The sequence below is a fragment of the Erpetoichthys calabaricus genome, chromosome 15 (genome assembly GCF_900747795.2).
Source record: "Erpetoichthys calabaricus chromosome 15, fErpCal1.3, whole genome shotgun sequence".
NCBI classification, from domain to species: Eukaryota; Metazoa; Chordata; class Cladistia; order Polypteriformes; family Polypteridae; genus Erpetoichthys; species Erpetoichthys calabaricus.
Window position 1 is genome coordinate 40,399,468 of NC_041408.2, and position 22,349 is coordinate 40,421,816.

General features: G+C 35.0%; 1 protein-coding gene across 1 annotated transcript in view; it reads left to right on the forward strand.

The window, feature by feature from the left end:
- Nucleotides 1-22,349, forward strand: part of usp34 (ubiquitin specific peptidase 34) — a 723,586-nt gene that overhangs the window by 616,894 nt on the left and 84,343 nt on the right. Inside the window, 5 exon segments of the mRNA XM_051919324.1 lie at nucleotides 1,748-1,796; nucleotides 1,884-1,988; nucleotides 11,158-11,202; nucleotides 18,229-18,333; nucleotides 18,491-18,638. Coding sequence (XP_051775284.1) covers nucleotides 1,748-1,796; nucleotides 1,884-1,988; nucleotides 11,158-11,202; nucleotides 18,229-18,333; nucleotides 18,491-18,638 — 452 coding nt within the window.

Consider the following 22,349-nt stretch of genomic DNA (forward strand, 5'->3'; position numbering starts at 1 on the left):
TAAATTAATGGAAGGAATTACTAAGAGAATGATTGAGCAATGCATGACAAGAACTAGACTTTTACTGAATAGTCAGCATTGGTTCAGACAAGGGAGCTTGTGTTTTACTAACATGCTGGTATTCTATGGGGAAGCAACAAAAGGATATGATCAAATTGGGGCAATCGATATTGTTTATCTTGACTTTAAGACAATGTTTGATACGGTGCCACATGAGAGACTGGTCATCAGACTAAAAGAAGTGGGAGTTCTGGGGTTATTGTGTAGATGAGTGTAAAATTGGCACAGACATAGGAAACAGAGGGTTACGTAGCAAGGAACCATATTCGAATTCAGTGATGGTTAGAGAGGTGTGCGACATGGGTCAGTGCCAGGGCATCTACTACTTTTAACATACAGTATATAAATGATTTGGATAGAAATATAAATAATAAGCTGGTTAAGTTTAAAGATGATGCCAAACTCGGTGGATTGGCAGATAATCTAGAAATTGTTGAATCATTACAAAAGGACTTTTACAGAATACAGGCTTGGGCTGATTTGTAGCAGATTAAAACTGAATATAAGCAAAAGTAAAGTATTACACATAGGAAATAAATAAAATTACATTTGAATACACAATAGGACGTCTTTTTGATTTTATTGATTTTAATAACAAATAACATTCCATGCAAATGTCAAGATTTACAAGACTTGGTTCAAAAAAAATCATTCCCCACTTATGAGAAAAAGAGCTAGGCCAAAAGAGTAAAACAGTAAGCTGTTAAAAATAAGTAAATAGATAAATTAATAAATAGTTAAAAATAAATAGATTTAAAAAAGGGGAGAGAATTTGCTTCCTCAATTAAAATGTTTATTCTAAAATGTTATTGATTAGTTCCTGCAAGGTTTTGAAAAAGTTTTGTACAGATCTTCTAAGTGAGAATTTGATTTTTTCCAATTTCAAATAGTATATAACATCAGTTATCCACACAATGGGAGGTCTTATAATTCAAAGTATACCTTATGAGAAGGATTTAAGAGTCATAGTGGACTCATCATTATCAACTTCCAAACAGTACTCAGAAGCCATTAAGAAGGCTAACATAATGTTAGGTTATATCACACAATGTGTGTAGTACAAATCAATTGAAATTATGCTTAAGCTTTACAACACACTGGGTAGACCTCATCTGTAGTACTGTGTGCAGTTTTGGTCTCCAGGTTACAAAAACAAAGACATTGTAGCGCGTGAAACAGTGCAGAGATAAAAGGCTAGGCTGATTCCAGTGCTGCAGGGAATTAATTATTAGGAAGAATTAAGAGCTGAGCAAATATAATGGAATTGTTCAAAATTATGAAGGGAAGTAGTACAGTGGATCGAGACTGTTGCTTTAAAATAAGTTCAGCAAGAAAATGGGAAACAGTTGAAAACTTAAGGGTAAATTTCAGACAAACATTAGGAAGTTTTTTTTTGTTTTTTTTTTTTTTTGTTACTTCACGCAGAGAACCATAGACACATGGAATAAGTTACTAAGTACTGTGGAAGACAGTACAGCTTTAGGGACCTTCAAAACTAGACTTGATGTTATTTTGGAAGAATTAAGAGAATATGACTGGCAAGCTTTGTTGTGCTGAATTGCCTGTTCTTGTCTAGGTTTTTCTGATGTTTAAATAACTGTTGACAAAGTATTTTTTTATCAGTTTAGTATCATGCAAATGATAATATCCTTAATTGAACATAATCCTGAAAATTTTTTTTTTCCAGACACTTAACTTTATCCCAGAATGATATGGCAGCTTTGACTGGTGGAAAGGTAAGAAAACAATCTTTTCATAGTGTAAGTACTCATATTACTTGAGAGATTTAATATTTTTTTAAATGTTCTGTTTCTCTTTTGCAGGGTTTTCCATTTTTATTTCAACATATACGGGATGGTATCAATATTCGACAAACGTGCAATCTGATTTTTAGCCTTTGTCGATATAATAATAGACTGGCAGAACATGTAAGTAGCAATTTATTTACTTTTGCATTGACAGGCTTCTAATGCAAACCTAAAATATATATATGTTGAAAATAAATTTACTGTTAATTTCCATTGTTATTACAGTTGAAAAAAAATCTACAGTGGTTAGGTTGAGTCAGTTAACGCATTAGAAAGTTGACGTTTTCTAATGCTAAAAAGATAAACTTAAATTTATGTTGTCTAAATGTTTGTGTGCATGGCAGCTACACACATAGCAGGAGATAAGGTACTTACCTTCAACAATAAAAATGCAGAATTTATTTATTTATTTATTTATGCATACTTGCATGATTAAAGTGGTCTTTTAGTAATTTAAGTACACGCAGCTGGCCGAGGGGAGTGGAGCGGGGCCCTCCTCAGTCACGTGCCGGCCTTGGGGAGTACCTTACCTCTGCTTAGCTAGTGAATGAGAGAACTACTTAACGGATTTAGATCAGGTTTTTTCCTATCATTTGCTTGAACATTCCGGTTGATTTTGCAACTTCTCTCATCGCTCTAAGAATCATAGTTCACTTGCAGGAGTGATATATTTGTGCTTATTCGAGACAGAGACTGCAGGCCAAGGGGGACAACTAATTATGAAAAATGCAGACATCAATACTGGAGACAGACACCAGTCCATGGCACTGACATCAACACAATCACTCTAAGAGACAAAATAGAGCCACCAATTGACCTGAAATAGAAACATGGTACAAAGAAAACCAATAAGAACATGGGGAGAATGCACACACTCTTCATACAGTATATAGAAAATGGGTTGGTGTTTGGACCCAGTAACTCTGGGGCAGCAGCAGTAAGCCTTGCACACTGTCTTGCAGCCCATTCTGCATTCATGAACTGTCCATTCTGTTAACATACAATAAAGGTCAGCTTATTGGCTTATATTGGAGTACAATGCAGGCATTCTTTCTTTTTATTTCTTCCATATATGATTTTTCTAACAGTTTTGTGAAATTAATGGATTTTTAGTGGTATTAAATCTATTATGCAGTTAGATGTGCTTTCTACTTATATCACAAAAAAACTGGATAATGTTGAATTGCAAACTGTATCCTACACTAATATCACAATTGTAACAGAGATATCAACATAGAATCTATTTTAGTAGTAATGTATGGCAAAAATACTGTATATAATTACTCCTGACAAGTGAAGTTTTAAATAATGATGACTTTATAATGCTGCATTTTTTGCCTACTTGTTTTTTTGCTGCCATTTTTACCCATATCTAATTATAAGGTCCAGAAAATTTTCATTATCCTTTGGCAGATTAAGTATCAGTAGTTTATATTAAATATCCAACATCAATCAGTCCATCAGAAGTGTGGATTGAATTGGGCCTTGGGTTTTTTTTTTTTTTTTTGCCCGATCTAAAGTATATGGCAGTCACATCTATATGTTAGTTATGTGTAATTCTTTTGAAAAGTATGGGTTTCGAGCTAATATTCTGCATGCTGAACATATTTCAGGACACAATTACAGAAAAGAATGTATAAAAATTAGACAGTACTTTGTAGAGGTGATGTTTGGCAGATGGGGTAAAATAATTTCTGTTTTATTATCCAAGCAACAGTTTGCTTTACAGCATTCAGAAAGGCATTGCCTGAAAAATTTGTACATTGTTCTGTATAATTAGGAGTCAGTAATGGATATACGGATGCTTTTCAAGTAAAACCAACAATAGTTATTTTTATACCACATTTTCATACAAAACATGTAGCTCAAATTGGTTTCCAAGATGTTAAAAATACATTTGAATTACAAATAATTAATAAAATAAGAAAATTAAAATAAAATAAAGTAAATAAAAATTTGCATAACTCATAAGCAAGTTATCTATAGAAATGGTAGAACCCTAAAGTATGGATTAAATTGGTAAACACATTTTTTAATTCTGTAATAATTATTATAAGTCCAGTGCTATGTCCAAAGATCAGGATGAACAGGAAAATAAAAACTCCAGCTGGTGAAATTCTATGGGGAATAAAAGAAACTGCTGAGGTTCCAGGGCCAAAGAATTACACAGTCCCCAATGTGCATTTTGCAGTAACATAACTATGCTAAAACACTGTTGTTTTCATGCACTGTGTTCAAAGATTAGACACAGAGGGTCTCATTACAGGGTGGAGCATACATATTTCTTCCAAAGTCACATACTTCGATCAGATGGCAGCTGCTGAAGATGCCATCTCAGAAAACAAGTAGATGTTAGTAATGATTGAAAATCTATCAAATATATGATATTGCAGTACATATTACAGTCTATTTGAGTCCAATTGGAGTTGGAAAAAAAACAATTATAATGCAGGTGAAATAAAAATGGGTTTTTCTGAGTTTTTTTTAAATCTCAAAATCTTAAATTGGCATATCACTCATGGTAAAGCATTTCTGATCTTTATTTCATAACAGGAAAAGGTCACCTCAACATTTCTTTTATGTTTAGCTTTTGAAATAATAAGCAAACCACTGTTCAAGGATCTAAGAGTACAACTAGGAATGTCAGGGGAAAGGTACTACAAAGGTGAGGCAAGGTTATTTAGAGATTTATATATGATTGCAAGTATTTTAAAATCAATTGTAAAGGGCACAGGTAACTAATGTAATAATACTAAGATGTATGAACTGTGCCCATATTTTCTTTTACTGATGAAAAGACTACAAAAATGAGATTTTTTAAAATTTGTTATTTACCCCATGTATTTTATAGTGGTGGCCAAAAAACATTTTTAACACTAGAATCCCTGAAGCCTATGAAAAAACTTGTAATTCTGGGCCACATTAAATTCCTTTGCACCTCTCCATTACCGTCTTTTGTTTTGCAGATCTGTCGATCAGCACAAGCAGCAAGCACATAGATCATTGTAGACATGGAACACACATGAAATGCACGTGTTCCAAATAATAATTTATTATTTACCCGATACAGCTCCAGACACCTCACACCCAGATAAAGAGAATTGAGCTGGGAGAACTTTTTGCCCAAGTTGAGCTGCGGTGGTGAAGGGATGGGATAGCAGGCTGCTTGTGCTGATCGGCACATTTGCAAAACAAAAGACGCTAATAGAGAGGTGTGAAGGCATTTAAGGTCGCCCGGGATTACGAGTTTTTTCATAGGTTTCAGGGATTCTAGTGTTAATCTCATGTTTGCATGCAGAATGGAGAGAAAAAAGTTTTTGATAGAAGCCAATGCTGTACGAGAAAACAATGTGAAAAACTTCCATAGAAAAAAGAAAAGAAGCTCTACTCTTTCTTGTGTCGCATAATCAATGTGTTCTCCAGTCATATGCACAAAACATTCAAAATGCCTGCTTTTTTCTAAAATATTGATAAATATGTACTTTAGGAATAATCAGCAAACTAAAGCCTTTTGGGAGTCACTTTTTGAACTGAAGACAGGACTTTTAACCAAAGAATGAGTAAGCGGGTCTGCAATTCAGAAAAACAGTCCTGTGAGGCTTTACTTTGCTGTTTGTAAAGTACACTGATTTTTTTCTGGAAGCGTATATATTTAACAATATTTTAGCAAAAAAGACATTTTGTGCATGCGACTGGACATCTGGCACTTGAATTATGTAACATGAGTTTACTTTTTTTTTTTTTTTTTCCCCCCATTGACTTTTTCCCATGACATCATAAACATTTTTCTGTGAATTCTGTTTGAAAACATGAGATTAAAAATGTTTCTCAGCCATCACTACAAAGTACATGGGGTAAGTAACCTAACAAACTATTTTTATGTGAAGTAATCTTTTAATCAGTAAAAGAAAAGCTGAGCACATCTTGCGCATCTTAGCATTGTTACATAATAATAATAATTCTTTACATTTATGTAGTGCTTTTCTTACTACTCAAAGTGCTTTACATAACAAGAGAGGGTCCAGTTTAACTACCACTAATGTGCTGCATCCACCTGGATGATGCAGTGGCACCCATTTTGTGCCAGTACGCTCACCACACATTAGCTGTTAAGTGGTGAAGGGTTGAGAGATAGTTAGCCAGTTAGAGACAGGGGATGATTAGGGGGACAGAACGACTGGGACTTGGTAGAATGTTTAGCCTGTACATCAGGATACACCCTGCTGTTTAGAGAGGATACCCAGGGATCTTTAATGACCACAGAGTGTCAGGGCCTCAGTTTTACATCTCATCTGAAGGATGGCGCCATTTTTACAGCACATTGTCCCCCTCTATGCACTAGGGCATTGGGATCCACATTCAGACCAGGGTAAGTGCACCCTGCTGGACTCACCAACACCTCTTCCAGCAGCAGCCCAAAATTTTCATTGTTGATCACCCATTCAAGTACTGGCTTGGCCCAAACATGTTTAGCTTCAGGTAGATGACCTGTTCTGAAGTGCATGTGGCATGGTAGCATTAGTTACCAGTATCCTTTAAGGATGATTTATAAAAACTTGTACTTATGTATAAAGCTCTGAATAACCTTACAACACTATATATTTTGGAGTGACTTTCTCCTTATATTTATAGTCATAATCGTAAATCCCAGAACAGTGGTTTGCTTATTATTCCAAGAGCTAAGCATAAAAGAAGCAGCGAGGTTGCTTTTTGCTGTTATTCCCCAAAAATCTGGAGTGCTTTTCCAAAAGAGAGATGCCAAGCTAATACTATGGGAAGTTTTAAAAAAGGCCATTTCAAGACATGAAAATTTTTTCTCATCTGTCACTACAAACTACATGGGGTATGTAACATATACAAAATATATATTTTTTGGTTGGGAATTTCTTTAAGACTCTTGCTGCAGCACTCTGAACAAACCACAGTTGATCTATGCCTATCCTAGGCTGTTAGGAGTGCACACTTACAGTAATTTGTTAATCTGCACATAAAATCATGAAATAAATTTTCAGCATCTTGATGTTGCAAAGAGGTCAGATTTCTGCAATATTTATTAAATGAAAACAGTCTTGGTAGCATTGTTTATATGTGATTTGAAGATTAGATCCGAATCCATAATAATTCCAGAGGTATTTATGTCTGTCTCGATATGAAAATTCTGATGATCAAATTTAAGACCTCAATTTTTTCATTTCTTCTAAAAGACTCAAATGTCAGTTTTTTTTTCTTGTTTAACTTGAGAAAACTACAACTTATCCTTTCTGTAATGCTAGTGAGACATTTGATCAAAGGGCACAGAGCCTCAGGCTTATCAGGTGCTATAGATGAGTAATGTTGTGTTTCATGAGCAGTTAGTAGTTATCCATGTAAATCAAAATAATATGTTATATTAAAAATAAAAGTAGGACCAGAATAGTTTCTTATAGTTTATAGACACTTTATATGGTGTCATGGACTTCTGACATACAATGACCACAGCTCACAAAGAATTTTCTGCTATAGGTTGAGTACTGTATCTCTAATCTGAAATGCCTGGTACCACAAGTATTTCAGATTTTTTTGAATTTTGGATTATTTGCATATACATGATCAAAGGTGTTCCCATGATATCCCATTAAGTATGGAAATGCAGCCAAACCAGCAAACTAAAATGCACTCGATAATAATTCATATCACCAAGCTGTTGTTGTTGTAGTAACTTGTTCATGGATAAATGGAAAAAAAAATGTGTGCCAGAAAATCCAGTTAAAAAAAACAGTTCATTAGGATAGGAGGGTCTAAACGAGGGAGGCAGTGATAGTAGGGACAGAACTGGTTCTGAAGGAATTACAGTCTTCCCCACTGCTCTGGCCATGTGGAATTCCTTCAATGAGCTGCATTTGCTGGTGTTACCCTAATTGGAAGGGCTGTTGTACACGACATTGTAAAACCGAAGCACTGTCTCTGTCTGCTCTCACTCACGATGTTGACCCAGCCACGCTAGACTCTTCCTACATTCATCACTTTCCCTTCACCACACCTCTCCACACTCATCCCTGTCCGGGCCAGTGTGTTATCTATGTGTTCATTATTTTGAGCCAGCTGCTTACACCCCACCCATTGTTACTGCTTGTGTTTCTGATTTCTGTAGCCAGCCTGCACCACATTCTTTATCTGGTATCTGCACTACATGTACCGCAACATGCATGGTAGTCATAATAGAGTTGCTACATTATAATGTGCATTGACTTGAAAAATGTATTAAACCCCAAAAGTAATAAAAATGATATATATACTATTTTAGATCCCATTTGAAGACAATCAGTGCTGCATATTTGCACTGAAGAACTTTGTTTTTTCATCTGTTAATATCAGCTACCTGTTGCCACTTCTCAGAGAATGGACTGATAGGTTAAGAATATCTCAGCCAGCCTTCACTTTATCATATCCGTTGTAATAGTATCCATTAACCAGCCGACCAAGGCACTTCCTTCAGTTTTCGCATTGTGTGGGTGTACATACATAAAACATATTCTTTTGACAACATAAAAAGGCAATTTGGAGCAGTGTCCATTTTTCCTGAATCCTATTGCAGTTAACTCTTAATCCCAGCCCACCTTAAATGCCTTCGCACCTCTCTCATTAGTGTCTTTTGTTTTGTAAATGTGTCAATCACCACAAGCAGCCTTTTATCCCATCCCCCCCCCCCCCCCCCCCACCGCCGCAGAAAGGGCAAAAAGCTCTCTCGGCTCAAGCCTTGATAATCTGGGAGTGAGGCTCCTGGACCTGTATAAGGTAAATAATATATTGTTGTTTGAAACACATGCATTTCATGTGTGTTCCATGTCTACAAAGATCTATGTAAGTGTAGGATGACAGGAAATGCAAGAAATGTTTAACACAGAACTTTTTTCATGTTTTAGTACTAATGACAAAATTTTGACAGGAAATGTAGTTTAGGATATAACGGGTTGGATGATGGATGGATGTATAATGTGTCAAGACTGAAGTCCAAATATCAAATAAGCATAAGTATAACAAAACAAGTGCACTTTTATTCAAGATTATAACCGAAGAAAAAGAAACTGGGTTAGTGTACTTCGTTGTCATGACTGCTTTGGGAGTACAGCAGTAAGAACTGCTGACTAATAATCAAGAGGTTGCAGGTTCAAGCATTGCAGCTTCCCAAAATAAGCAGGCTGCTTGTGCTTATCAACACATTTACAAAACAAAAAGATGCTGATGGAGAGGTGCAAAGGGATTTAAGGTGGGCCCGAATTATGAGTATTTTTTATTTATTATTATTATTATATTATAATAGTAATAATTATTATTATTATATTTTATAATAATAATAATAACAGAATTATGAGTTTTTTCATAGGCTTCAGAAATTCTAGTGTTAAGCTCCAGAATGCATAGGAGAGACATTATAGCTTGTATTCCCTCTAAGCACTTTTGATGATGCCACTCAGCACTTTTGAACTGCTATGCTGGTGCTATCTTGTCGCTTCACAGAGGACAAAGCTCATTGACTGTTGTGGACCACCAGGGCACGTACACTTGCCCTAACCCGACACAGATAGGCAGAGACACAAGTGCAGCACACAACACACTTTTATTTACAGTGAGTAGACACTTTTTCTCGCTCCCCAGAGCACAGAACAGTACAGTTCTGTACCACTGCATCCACTAAACAGTATCATTTCCAGACAGAGGAGTAGCTTCAGCGACAGACTGCTGTCACTTTCCTGCTCCACTGACAGACTGAGGAGATCGTTCCTCCCCCACACTATGCGACTCTTCAGTTCCACCCGGGGGGGTAAACGTTAACATTATTCAAAGTTATTGACTGTCTGTATACCAGCATTGTTATCACTCTTTAATTTAATATTTTCTTTATCAGTATGCTGCTGGAGTATGTGAATTTCCCCTTGGGATTAATATATTGTCTCTGTCTGTCTGTCTGTCTATCTATCTGTCTATCTATCTAGTGCACCACAGTACAAGTAACATTCCTTTTCTTCTTCTTCTTCTCCTCTCTCACTCTTTTTCCACCTTCACTCCTCTTCCAGCAAGCTTCATCCACCTCTTCCTGACTCTTGCTCACCGAGACGGCTCGTTTTATTTAGCTCCTGGTAGTGCTCCAGGTGGTTCATCAGCATTACCTGGAATCACTCCCAGATGTGGTGGAAGTCGACTGTAGGGCTCTGCAGCTCCCCTTGGTGGCACCCACAGCACCTAAAAGGGCTGTACCAAACTCCAACTGTCTTGCGTCCCGAGAAACATAGTGTCCTGTAGATACTGTCTCCCCAGTCCTTCAATCCAGCTGGCATCCCAGCCGGGTAATCGCCATGAACTCTTGTCACACTATGTTTCATTGCTTAACAGCGCCCAATTCTCCAAGCCTCCCAATTGTATGTTGTTTTTTCGCAGTGCTTGATGCTTTGCTGGAAACTGGATTGTTTATCAAGTAAATTGCATAGAAATGTATGCACAAGAGGATTTATATACCTTATTTTTTTGAGTACACATATTCATATTTTTTGGCATTTGCAGAATTTTCCATTAGTGACATCATGTTGGCTTTCAAAGTTTCAGATTTTGGAACTTCAAATTAGGCATACTTAACCTGTAGTCATGTGAGACTGAAATTAGTTTGAGACACTGTCGGAGAAACCCATCCATTGGCTAAGGTGAGAAATGAGTTTATCTTGGTCTATGGTATGAATTGCTCTGCTCAGATTCATAAGAACATCAACAGATATGTTGCTGGTATCAGCATTACCTTGCAAGTCACAAGTCATTAACTACTATAACCAAAACAGTTTCTGTACTGTTACTTGGCATAGAACTTGAATGAAACTTATACAGCGTAGAGTTTTTATTGAGATAATCAGTTAAACTGTTGCGAAAACTGCTTTTTCTAGGATTTTGCATAATGTTAGAGATGGGGTTAAAATTGTGAAAGACATAAGAGTCAAGAAAATTGTTGCCATCAGTTGAAGGAAGTGAATTGCAAGCTCACTAAACAATATTTTTTAAAAGACACTATATTGTAAAATTTACAAAAGCATATTATGCGTCAATCCTTATTCTGCAATGAAGATCTTATCAGTAAATTTTAGTTAAAAACCTGGTGAGTGGTGATCTTCTGATTCAGATATGAAACTGATTTATCTTCAGGCAAATAACTACTACAATTTTAACAGTATAAAACAATTTTGCTTTGTAGTTTTGCATATTTTAATATTTTTGCATAGCCTTGTAAATATTAAGTATGATTATTTAAATGCATTTTCTTTCTTAGATTGTCTCCATGCTCTTTACATCGATTGCAAAACTGACCCCTGAGGTAAATATTAAATAATTTTTAAGCTACACTATATTCATTTTTGTAGACTGTTTGCGATTTTAAAACATGCAAAATCACCCTTTGTTTTTCATATAAATTTAAGTGCTTATTCCTGATCCTGGCTTTGTTCATGTAACTTAGGTGTTATCTGATTCTTCCTTTACAGAGTTTTATCAATTTTGCTGCTCCGCATATAATCCTACAGATGAATTATGCATACAGCTTTACTTTTTATTTTTAAAAGGTGAATATTCAACCTTAATGCTCTAGAAAATAACAAGGGTCAAAAACACTCTTAAATAATAAATTATTTGCCTACCTTTCATTAAATGGGCTTTGTTGGAAAATATTACCACAATACCAAAATATTTGTTGTCCACCTGGAATTTACCCTGTAATTATCTCAGTAGGCTGACCACATTTTCTAATCAAAACTTACTAAACAACTGGTACAATGTAGGTCTACATATAATTTTATATGTGTATTAAATTGAGGAGCAGGTTGTAGGGTGAGGGGAGAGTAGACAACACCCATCCACCATCCCACCGAGTTCTTGTGCATAGTTTGTTGTATATTAAATCGAAGATCATCAGGGGGTGGAGTTTGGGAGGGGCTTGTGTCCCTTGGAGTTTTATCCATGCTGAAAGCATGTGGTGGTGTTATATTTGCAATACAACATACCTAATTTTAATGGTCAGCCTATTAAAAATGGGGCCTTTCTTTATACTCCAGTTATTAATCGGGATACAATGTGTCAAGCAATGATGAGGACAGAAGGTGAATTTTTTAAATAGATTTTTAATTGTAAGTGTCAGATTAGGAAATGCATATAGAAGCATTTCAAACATAACTGAAAGTTCAATGGAAGGATAGTTATGTTAAGTGTTTTTTGTGCCTTCCATATAGAACAGTTGCAGAAGGAGGAACCAGATAGTGTAAGTAACAATAATAATATTACTGTAGGTTTCTGAGGTAATGCAGAATATCATTAAAATCATTGATATAAGACCAAAAGCTCATAAGCCAGCAGTATCAGAGTCATTACAAAAGGTTCGCTCTTGTGAGAGAATGATTGCAATTAATTTGTTGTACTTGATGCTTGTGCTAGAAGACTTAAAAAAGCCTTTACACAAGGTAACACAGCTGTTCTGGTCCGAGTGCTGTCTAGTTCTAAGATAGTACTGTTTTTTTACTTAACATGTGGAATTTTTCAGTTTGAGATTTCATGCTTTCAATAAACAATTTACATTTGAAATGTGAAAACATTTTTTATAATTTATCAAAATATAAATGCAAAGCATATGGAATCAGAACTTCAATAATACAGTGTATTTCCAAAAACTTGGACAGTGCTGGTTATGTGAGAGCATGCTGCATGAGCTCCTATCTCCCAGGGTGCCCCAGCTGCAGTCTGTCTTTATTGGCTTGAAATGCTATTTCTTTTCCATTCACACTTGTAGTTACGTTATCTGGGAAGTATTCCATGAAGTATGCTTAGCGAGCAAGTCTCTCTTAAATTGAGACACCAGGCTTATCTAAGCAGGTTTCGGTTCTACCAAAGTGGATTTGGACAAGTCACACTTGGTAACCAAGGCAACTAAACATCTTCTCTTGGCCTGCTCTGTGCCAAGCTAAAAATTAAGGTAAGCATTAGTTTTCTGGATTGAAAGCTCAACAATGCAAAAAAAAATTTCAAGGAAAGATTACAAGGCCTGTTTTAGCATATCTGATGTTGCTGAATTCTTGTTTAAAGTAATCTTCCATATTCATTACAAAATGGTAAAAGAATTGTATACATTTACTTATTTGTCTGACTCCTTTATCCAAAGTGATTTGCAACATTTGAGATACAATTGGTTATGTTTCTTTTCTTTTTCCAATTGGAGCACAGGTGGATGAAGTGACTTTCTCAGGGTCACACACTGTCAGTGGCAAGATTTGAACCCATAACCTCAGGGTTTGACGTTGAAAGCCTTAACCACTGTGCCTCACTGCGTCTAACTAGAACTATACATTGCAAATAAAAACCATTTAATTTATGTCATTATTTACCACTTTTTTTGTCAGTGGCAGGATAATTTAGCGTATCTATTGTTGCTGCTATCATAGTTGCACTATCATTTAAATTAATCTCATAAGTCTGTTTGAAAACAATTAAACATTACAAAAACCTATATTGTCTATTGAAAACAACAATAATTAATACTAAATTGCATTTTAGTTTTTACCCAATTGATCCTTTTGTCAGCAAGAGACAAAAGGAAAGATGTAGTAATAAAAAATACAGTATGTTAAAAAGGAATGATTCATTATGTTAACATCATCAGTTATAAAAAGTATCAATTGTAAATCATTTTGGGCAACTTGAGTCTTTTTTTTTTTTTTTTTTTTTTACTTTTGTGCGATTTCTCTGCAAGTCTTATGAACATGCCAGTTGCACTCTGCAGTGGACCAAAACAACCTTACTGAGACCTTCAGAAAAGGGTGGTGTTGGTGTAGTACCAAGTGAACCCTGTATTGAAGCGCAGCATCATACAGTTAAATCAAAATGACGTGATAAGTCTACTGTAATGAAACTGAAGCACAGCACTGTATGCAGTCAGCAGAGCTTGTCTTCTGTTGTACACTCGGCTATTTGGAACGTGTCCTTCAGCACATAAATTTAGAAGCTCATAATTTTCAAGTAGTCTTATTATGTTTCAAATTACACTCTTTTAGTTTACATTTCGTTATTATACTGTACTCTTACTGAATCATATGATTTAGCTCATGTTTAAATGCTTCATGTAAGCTAAATGATATTAGAGCTAAGATTCATTTAACTCTTTAACTCATTGGTTGCTTGCCACCATAGAGATCTGGCACTTTGTAACCCATGTGCCTGTTTTTTATATCATGGTAACTTTGATTTGTTTTATGGGACATGAAAACACGACATTACACAAGGTAAACACTGCCAAAGTTGTACAGTCAAATCTGCAGCTTGCATGTCATTACATTTTTGAGATGTTAGGTGCACTGCTTTATTTAAAATCATTAACCTTGTTTCTATTTATTTTTCCTTAAAGTAGTTCTATATTATTTTTTTTTTAATTAGAGGTTGTGGTTAAATGAAGAACAGGATCCAAGTGAGGGTGGTAGTGAATTAGATCTGTTTGTATTGTGACATAACACACACACCAGGGCCAATTCTGCAAAACCAGTTTACTTAACCCGCATGTCATTAGGCCGTGTGTCGTTAAGCCAAAAAACAGCGATGTACAAGTGGAAACCGCAGCAACACTGGGAGAATCTTGAAACTCCCTCAATAAAGAACAATAGTGAGGTGTGGAGTTAGAGTTAGGCTCCTGAAGCTGTTAGGGGTCAACTATAAAAAAAATTTCAGCATTATGTGTACCAGCCATGCCTTCTCGGGGAGTACAGCCACTGGGAGGCTTTTGACACCTTGTTATCCTCTGATCAGATGCAGTATGTCTCTGTTGGTCAAGGGAACCGTGTCGGTTAGTGGTTGGTTTTCATGCCTTCATTATGCCTTTTTTGGTGAAAAAAATGGCATATTTAAGCATAGCTTTGACATACTAGACTAACCCATAGTTCATTTTAGTTGTGATTTACGTGAGACCTATCATGGATTTCTACGGTTTAGTTTACTTTTTAAAGTGTTCATTTTCCTCGTTCCCACAAAATAGATCAAATAAGTAAACAGAAGACACAAATGTTCTTTGCTTTCCATTGTAATTTAAGAGATACAGTAAACACGATAAAGAACAAAATACCCGTAACTTGTTGTAACATAGTGCATCTGTCTGGGGGGGCAAGGCTGACACTCAGTGATCCCGCAGCAAACAATCACAAATAAGATTAACAGGCAGTTCTTCCTCAGTAAATATTCAGTATACAAGGTTTGCAAACCTTGATTCTGTGTTTACAAAAAAGGATTTCCTTCTCCTCCATGGACTGATGCCCACTGAAGGTTTTCCTGCCTTATTCTGATGATAGGCTCCAGCTTTTTCTCGACCCTGTTTAAAATAAGCGGGCTTAGAAAATTGATGGATTTCCTACCCTTGATGTGCGGATTATCTGATACATGAGCCATGTTGGAAAAAATCCAAGAATCCTGAAAAAATTAGGTAGCAGAGCTAACCACATCTGTCTACAGGTGTTTCTGGGAAAGACTTGTACCCCAGCACATACACACACTGACTCTATTGGCATTAATGGTGATGGAAAGTTAATGAATGTTATAAATCATTTTGTTTGTGACATGTGCTTGTTTTGTTATTTCCTTTGTATTTATTTGATATTTGGACTTAAGTCTTTGCATATTATACACTTCACATCAACATTTTATCATTACTCTAACATGAAAAACATTTCTGTATTCGTTGTGTTCAACATTTCTTGCCTCTAATTTCCTGCCATTCTACATTTACCCAGATCTTCTTATACGTGGAACACATATGAAATTTATGTATTCAAAATAACAATATATTTACCCTATACAATTCCAGACACCTCACACACAGATAAACAGACTTTAGCTTGGAGATTTTTCTGTCCTACTTTCAGCAGCATCAGTGGGGAATGGAATAGCAGGCTTGCCTCCTGTTTGTGCTGATTGACACATTTGTGAAACAAAGATGCTGATGAAGAGGGGCAAAGGAATTTAAAGTGGTCTAGCTTTACGACTTTTTTCTTAGGCTTCAGGGATTTTACAAGTTGAAAGCCTTTTTTATAAATAGAATAAGAACACGGACTAGGTGTATTGGTGAGTCAAATGAGTTCAGTCCTATTAAAAGAAATGGTAGTAACACCAAAACGTTTTTTTAGTTTTTCAACATATAACTCCTAATATATTTATTATGTTGAAAATCTTTTGTGTGATACAGAAATAAAAATATGTTTCTTGATTGTGCTACCAATTCAATTCAGTTTTTATTTGTGTATATTGAGTGCAGGCTGAAAGGGTTGTAACAAGTATACAGTGTAAGAGAAATCACAGAAAATCATGGAGTTGACACACCCATAGGAAAACCTTGCATAATTCAAGCAAAACGCGGGTTATAAACAAGTTAAAATGAATAAGAAACGTCTTCACAGATGTAAGTCTAAAGAAATTACCATCACCAAAGCCTTTAAGCTGTCCCCAATGCTCACACATCATTTTCTTCCTCTTCTTCTTCTTTCGGCTGCTCCCGTTAGGGGTTACCACAGCAGATCGTCTTCTTCCATATCTTGACAAGTAAAATATAATTACATACTTTACACTTGACTAATTAATTGAGTACATATAAAGGCTGATATAGCACACATCTGTATCTGATTTGACGTCTTAACCTTTAACATAGCCAGGCTTAGAAAAGAAGCCTTCATATTTGGAAACAAAAGGTAGACACACTGGGCTAAATCTGAAAAGTCTGGTGAGTGTTTCACAGAGCAGACTTTTTAATTAATTTAATAATAATAATATTAGTAATAATAAACCAAAGGTGTTCTATAGGATGCCTTTTTAATCTGCTGTATAATGGTACTTGTCAACATTATGACATATTATTTAAGTGCTTGTGCCTCTTGATGGAGTGGAGTCCCACCCAGTTTTAATTTGCTTTAGTTGTCAGGAAGGTTGGAGGAGAGTTGTACAAACTTGCAAAGACAATTCTTTGTATCACCACAACAAGTCATAGTAGTGATCACAATTTTAGCCCAGCTTCTTAGAACGCTAGTGGGGGTTAGTCAGTTAATGGTTCAGTTTCTTTCAGATCACACACTGATATCCCACTGGCCCTTGTGCACTCCTACTGGTACCTGAGAAGTGTAGTATCTACTCAACTGTGTTGTCACTTTACCATTTTTGCAGAAATGAAGAAATTCCACCAAACTGCTAGAAATTGGGAACACACTCATAATTAGCCTAACTAAGCTTCTTGTATTGTTTTATTAGCAGTCAGTTTTGTACTCTTCATGATCACTGAAAATTTTGTAACAAGGTCAAATCAATCAGCGAGCTATATATTTAAGTGAAGCATTCACCTGATAATTTTATTTTCATTCACAAATGTATTTAACAAAAGGCATTTATATCAGAAATACTAAGATTCTTAAACATTTGGAAAACTAAGAATTATAGTTGAAATGATACTACTATTCATATACTACTATCATTCACAGTATGATACTTTGTACACAAATTTTTATATTCAGTTAAGTAATTTAGACTGTTAATTATAAATGTACAATTTATATTTTCTTTAAAAATTTTGAAGACTGTGTTCAAAGGTTGCAGCTCGCTTTATTTTCATGGCAACAGTTTCAGTGTTGCATTTTGTTATGTGGAAGAAGAAAGAAATAAGGAGGATGGAAGCCCGAGGACCAAAAACCAAATACAGTCCTGTATATCAGCAAACCCGCAACACATAGGGGATTTTAATGTGTAATGGAATTTATATATTTCATTTAACGATTATGGAAAAAAACAATTATATAAATTAAATATATTTACACACAATTTGGAAATTCATTTCCAAGAGGGAAAACACGTATGTATTAGGCATTAAAACCAGTGCAACAGAACACACATACACACAAAGCACAGAAAGAGGTCAAAGTAACAACTCTCTCGGTATTCGTTTAGTATAACTTGGTTACGGCTGTCCATGCCCAAGTCATTCACACTGGTCAAACTTGGCATGTATGACTCTGTCTGACTCTGCATTTGAAAAGCATGTGATAGCTTTGTGCACATGCTTCCAGAATGACCTAATGACGTAAGTTTGTTGATGTTCCTGGGCTCCCAGGTGCTATCTGCTAGTGAAAAGGGCGCAAAAACATTGAAAGAATATAGAGGAGCATGCATCTTTTAAGCTGTTGGCACAGCATGACAGAATTTGCAAAAAGCTGTCACACCTTATCTAACATCTGGTACTGTAGCTAATTATGACACCTGAGTAAATTGTATTAAAACATTTTCTTTTTTGAATATCAGTAAAAACTCCTATTTATTTATATATTTATTAATTATTTCTTAGGCTGCAAATCCATTTTTTAAGCTACTCACCATGTTGATGGAGTTTGCTGGAGGACCCCCTGGAATGCCTTCATTTGCAACTTACATTCTTCAGAGGATCTGGGAGGTAAATCCTTTTCTTTTTTTTTTTTTTTTTTTTTTTTTTTTCTTTTTTTTTTTTTTTTTTAGACATTGGTCTGTTTTTTTGTTTTCTTTTTTCTCAAAAATACTCATTTTTTATGGCAAATGTTTGCTTTTTTAATTCTACTCATCTCTTACAACAGGTTATTGAGTACAATCCTTCCCAGTGTTTGGATTGGTTAGCTGTTCAAACTCCCCGTAACAAGCTAGCTCATAGCTGGGTACTGCAAAACATGGAAAACTGGGTTGAAAGATTTTTACTGGCTCACAATTATCCTAGAGTGCGAACCTGTAAGTAATTTTCTGTTTATGGTGAAATATTTAATGGTTGCAGAAGAAATGGCCCCGTTGAATTCTGATTTCCAGACAGTAAATTTTGTTTTATTTCATTTAGAGTTGTGTCTGATTTTCAGGTTAAATGGTATTACTAAGTTTGATAGGTTCTTAGAGTTTAGATTGTAATGTTTGTAACCCAATTGTACAATTGCTGTCTACAACAGCAATAACAAGTTAAACAAGCATTATGTGGTTACTCTGAAATTATACTTTTTGTGGCCAGGGTCATGCTTAGTGGTGGTATAATTCACTATACTTCCATCCTTATGTTTTGTGATCTTCTTCTTGCCTTTATTCCTTCCACCTACATCACAGTGGATATAGAATTGTTAAAGAAAAATAGTCATCATGAATTTAACAATTCATTAATGTAAAAGGTGAATGCGTTTTTTGACACAGTTTATTGGTCAGGATTGAAGGATGCCATGCCATGGTATAGTAGTATCTAAATTTGTGTTTTATTAATAGCAAAACAGGCAAAAAGTAAAATTTAAATCAAACAGCAGTATAATTTTATTTAAAACCACGTTAGTAAATCTAACTTCTGTGACAAAAACAGCACATAAAATTTTAGTTTTTCTGCATTTATGATATTTGAAAGAAAGTGATCGAGCTTTGTCAGGAGTCTGTTTACAGTCACATTTCTGCACCATAACAGATTCAGTTGGCCTTGATGTTAATTTTACATATACCTAAAACTGTATTGGAGAGAAGCAGCACTTCAGTGAGCAGTTTCATCAGTTGGTGTTTCTGTATTGATGGGGGGAAATGCTGCATCAAACAAAGCTATAATATCTCTCCAGGTACTGTAGGATCCAAGACAAACTAGAGAGTATGGTGATTTTGTTTGTTCTCACTTGAGTGAATTGTGATTTCCTTGAGTAAATACAATTTCTATTCCACATTGTTTTAATTCTTTGCGATACTGTCAGTGGAACAACATGTGCTTGTTTCCTTCATCCACCGTAACATTGCTTCCACAAAACTGCATGAAAGCTCTACACAGCTTTACACTAGTAGTAGTGAACTGTAAGCAATTTGCACTTGTCAAATCAACAATAGTAAAACATGAAAAAGAGTAGTTTATAGGACTCAAAATGCTTACCAAAAGCTAATTCAAGTTTTATTTCAAAGCAGTTTTAATGACAGCTGTGTCATAATTTACAAACACTGCATTCAAAATGTTCTTTTTCAGGTGGATTTGTCATTTTTTGTCTCAAGAGCTATGTTTATTTGAAGCAGTCTTTCACAAGCTGTCTGAATAGAGAACTTGTTGATATAGGACTAGCTCTTTTCTCTTTCAGAATTATGATATATCCGATTCTTCATATCTTTTTCTGTTTTGAACCAAGGTATTGTGATGAGTACTTAAAGGTTGTGCACTTGTGTGTTACAATGTAGCATATGCAGTGCAATGTCCACATAAATTACTGCACTATGAAAATAGTCACAGCTAAGTAAATAGAATAAATAGATTAGACTCTCCTAGGGAGTGGCAGGCATATTTGGCTATTAGGAAACTTAGAAACTTAGGTCTAAGTTCTAAAGTTATCTAAGAAACCCTAGCCTATTAGAATTTCAGATAATTTCATGCTTACTTATTTGCCTTTCTCTTCATAGTGTCTTGCTTTCAGTTAAAATAATTTTCTTAAAACAAGCTAAGTACCTTTTTTTTTTTCCCATTGGGATTAATAAAGTATCTATCTATCTATCTATCTATCTATCTATCTATCTATCTATCTATCTATCTATCTATCTTTTATATATAAGTGAAATAATTTTACAAATCAAAGCAATGTATTTAATATTGACTAATATACCACCATATGAATGTTTACCTAATGATGTGGATTTTTAGCTGATGATGTTGCATCATCATGCATCCCATATTTATGCATGAAAATCAAAATTAAGGAATTTATACTTTCGTCCATATTTGCTTCTAGCTACTGCTGTCTCTCTCGCTCTGACTTCCGGGGCAGGAAGTGCCATGTTATGCATAGTTTTCATCATTGAAGCTTTTATCAAACGTGTCCCAGATCTATGTTTCTTAATGAACACATCTACATAGAAGAATGTGCCTTCAGTATCATTTGTATTTTTTATTTGCTCGGAAAAATCAGGTTTTGATCCCAGGCTGGTTACTGCTATGTAGAGACTGCATATTCTCCCCATGTCTGCAGTTTTTTCTCTCTTTCTCGGGAAACTCTGATGTTCCTTTAATATTAAAAATATATATATATTAATATATATATTAATAATATATATAATAATATATTAATTGAGGACATTAAGTTAGCCTGATGTAAATGAGTCCAGCTGTGTGTGTAAGTGTATCTTGTGATGGACTTGTACCCCATCTAGTGTTGGATTCCTCCTTGTTCTTAGTGGTGCCAGTATAGGCTCCAGCTCTGTATAAGTGTATAATTGGGTCAAGTGGGTTTGAAAATGGCTGGATGTGTTTCCTCAGGTGATCTTTTTTCTCAATTGGCTATAAACGTAAGACAGGTATTTGTGGTATTCATGAAAAACAGATGATGTCAAACCTCTCTTAGGCCATTTCAAAACTATGTAATCAGTATTTATATCTCGGAGCAGTGCTCACTAATAAGACATTCTCCAGCAAAGCAGCAAAATGGTTCACTCTTGAGATGTACAGTATGAAACACTTTGTTATTTACACATGTTGCTTTTTAAGGCAAACTATTGTCAATTAGTATAACCTGTAAGTGAAAGCACACGTCATATATTTGAATGGTATGTTGAAGAATGTAATGCTGTCTCACAATTACGCATTTATTGAGTACAGGTAACAACAGTCCAAGTAATTTTCAAATTCTAGATTTGTACACAGGCATAATAAATAATAGTCTGATCACTCAAGCAGGAAACCTTGAAACCAGCAAATAAAACCAATATAACAGGAGTTCTGAACTAAAGGAGCAATATAAAATTGACAAGTTTGATTTCATACAGGAAGCTTTAAAAATCAGACATACGTTAGAAAAAATTAAAACAAGGGAGGGACATATTTGGAAAGTTAAAGACTATGAGTTTCTGACATTTGAAATCTGAATTAATTTGACTAATCAGTTAAATATTTTTAACCAGCTAATTTTTCGAATGTAAATCTTACAATAACAAATATTGCAAACCTAACCTTTTGGTTAACTAACAAACCAGACTTTAAATACATGTTTTTACGAGAACAGCTTTAAGGAGTTGGTTTAAATGGAAATATCTGGAATTACCTTGGAATTTATAAGCTTAAATTTTTATATTTAGTATGGATTTTAAGCAGTAGTTTTCTGGTACTGGGCAGAAATGTCAGAGAATAAATTAAGAATGTGCACATGCTAATGTAAATCAGGTAGTTAATGACATATCATTCTTTATAAATCCTACACTGAAATCCCCAATGTAATAAACCCCATTTGTTTTATACTTTGTAAGGATCCCAACCTCTACCATACAGTACATTAAAATCTAAGCATTGCATTGTACTTTGATATTTATGAATTCCAATACTAATTTATTTAAGTGATAGTTGGTTAAGTACTTGATGGATATACCAGTATTTTAAAGCGGTTGTTACTGTTAGTATTCACTTCAAAAATGGAGATACTTTAACAAAAAGCCATTTAATGGGATTTCAGTTTTTGCTGT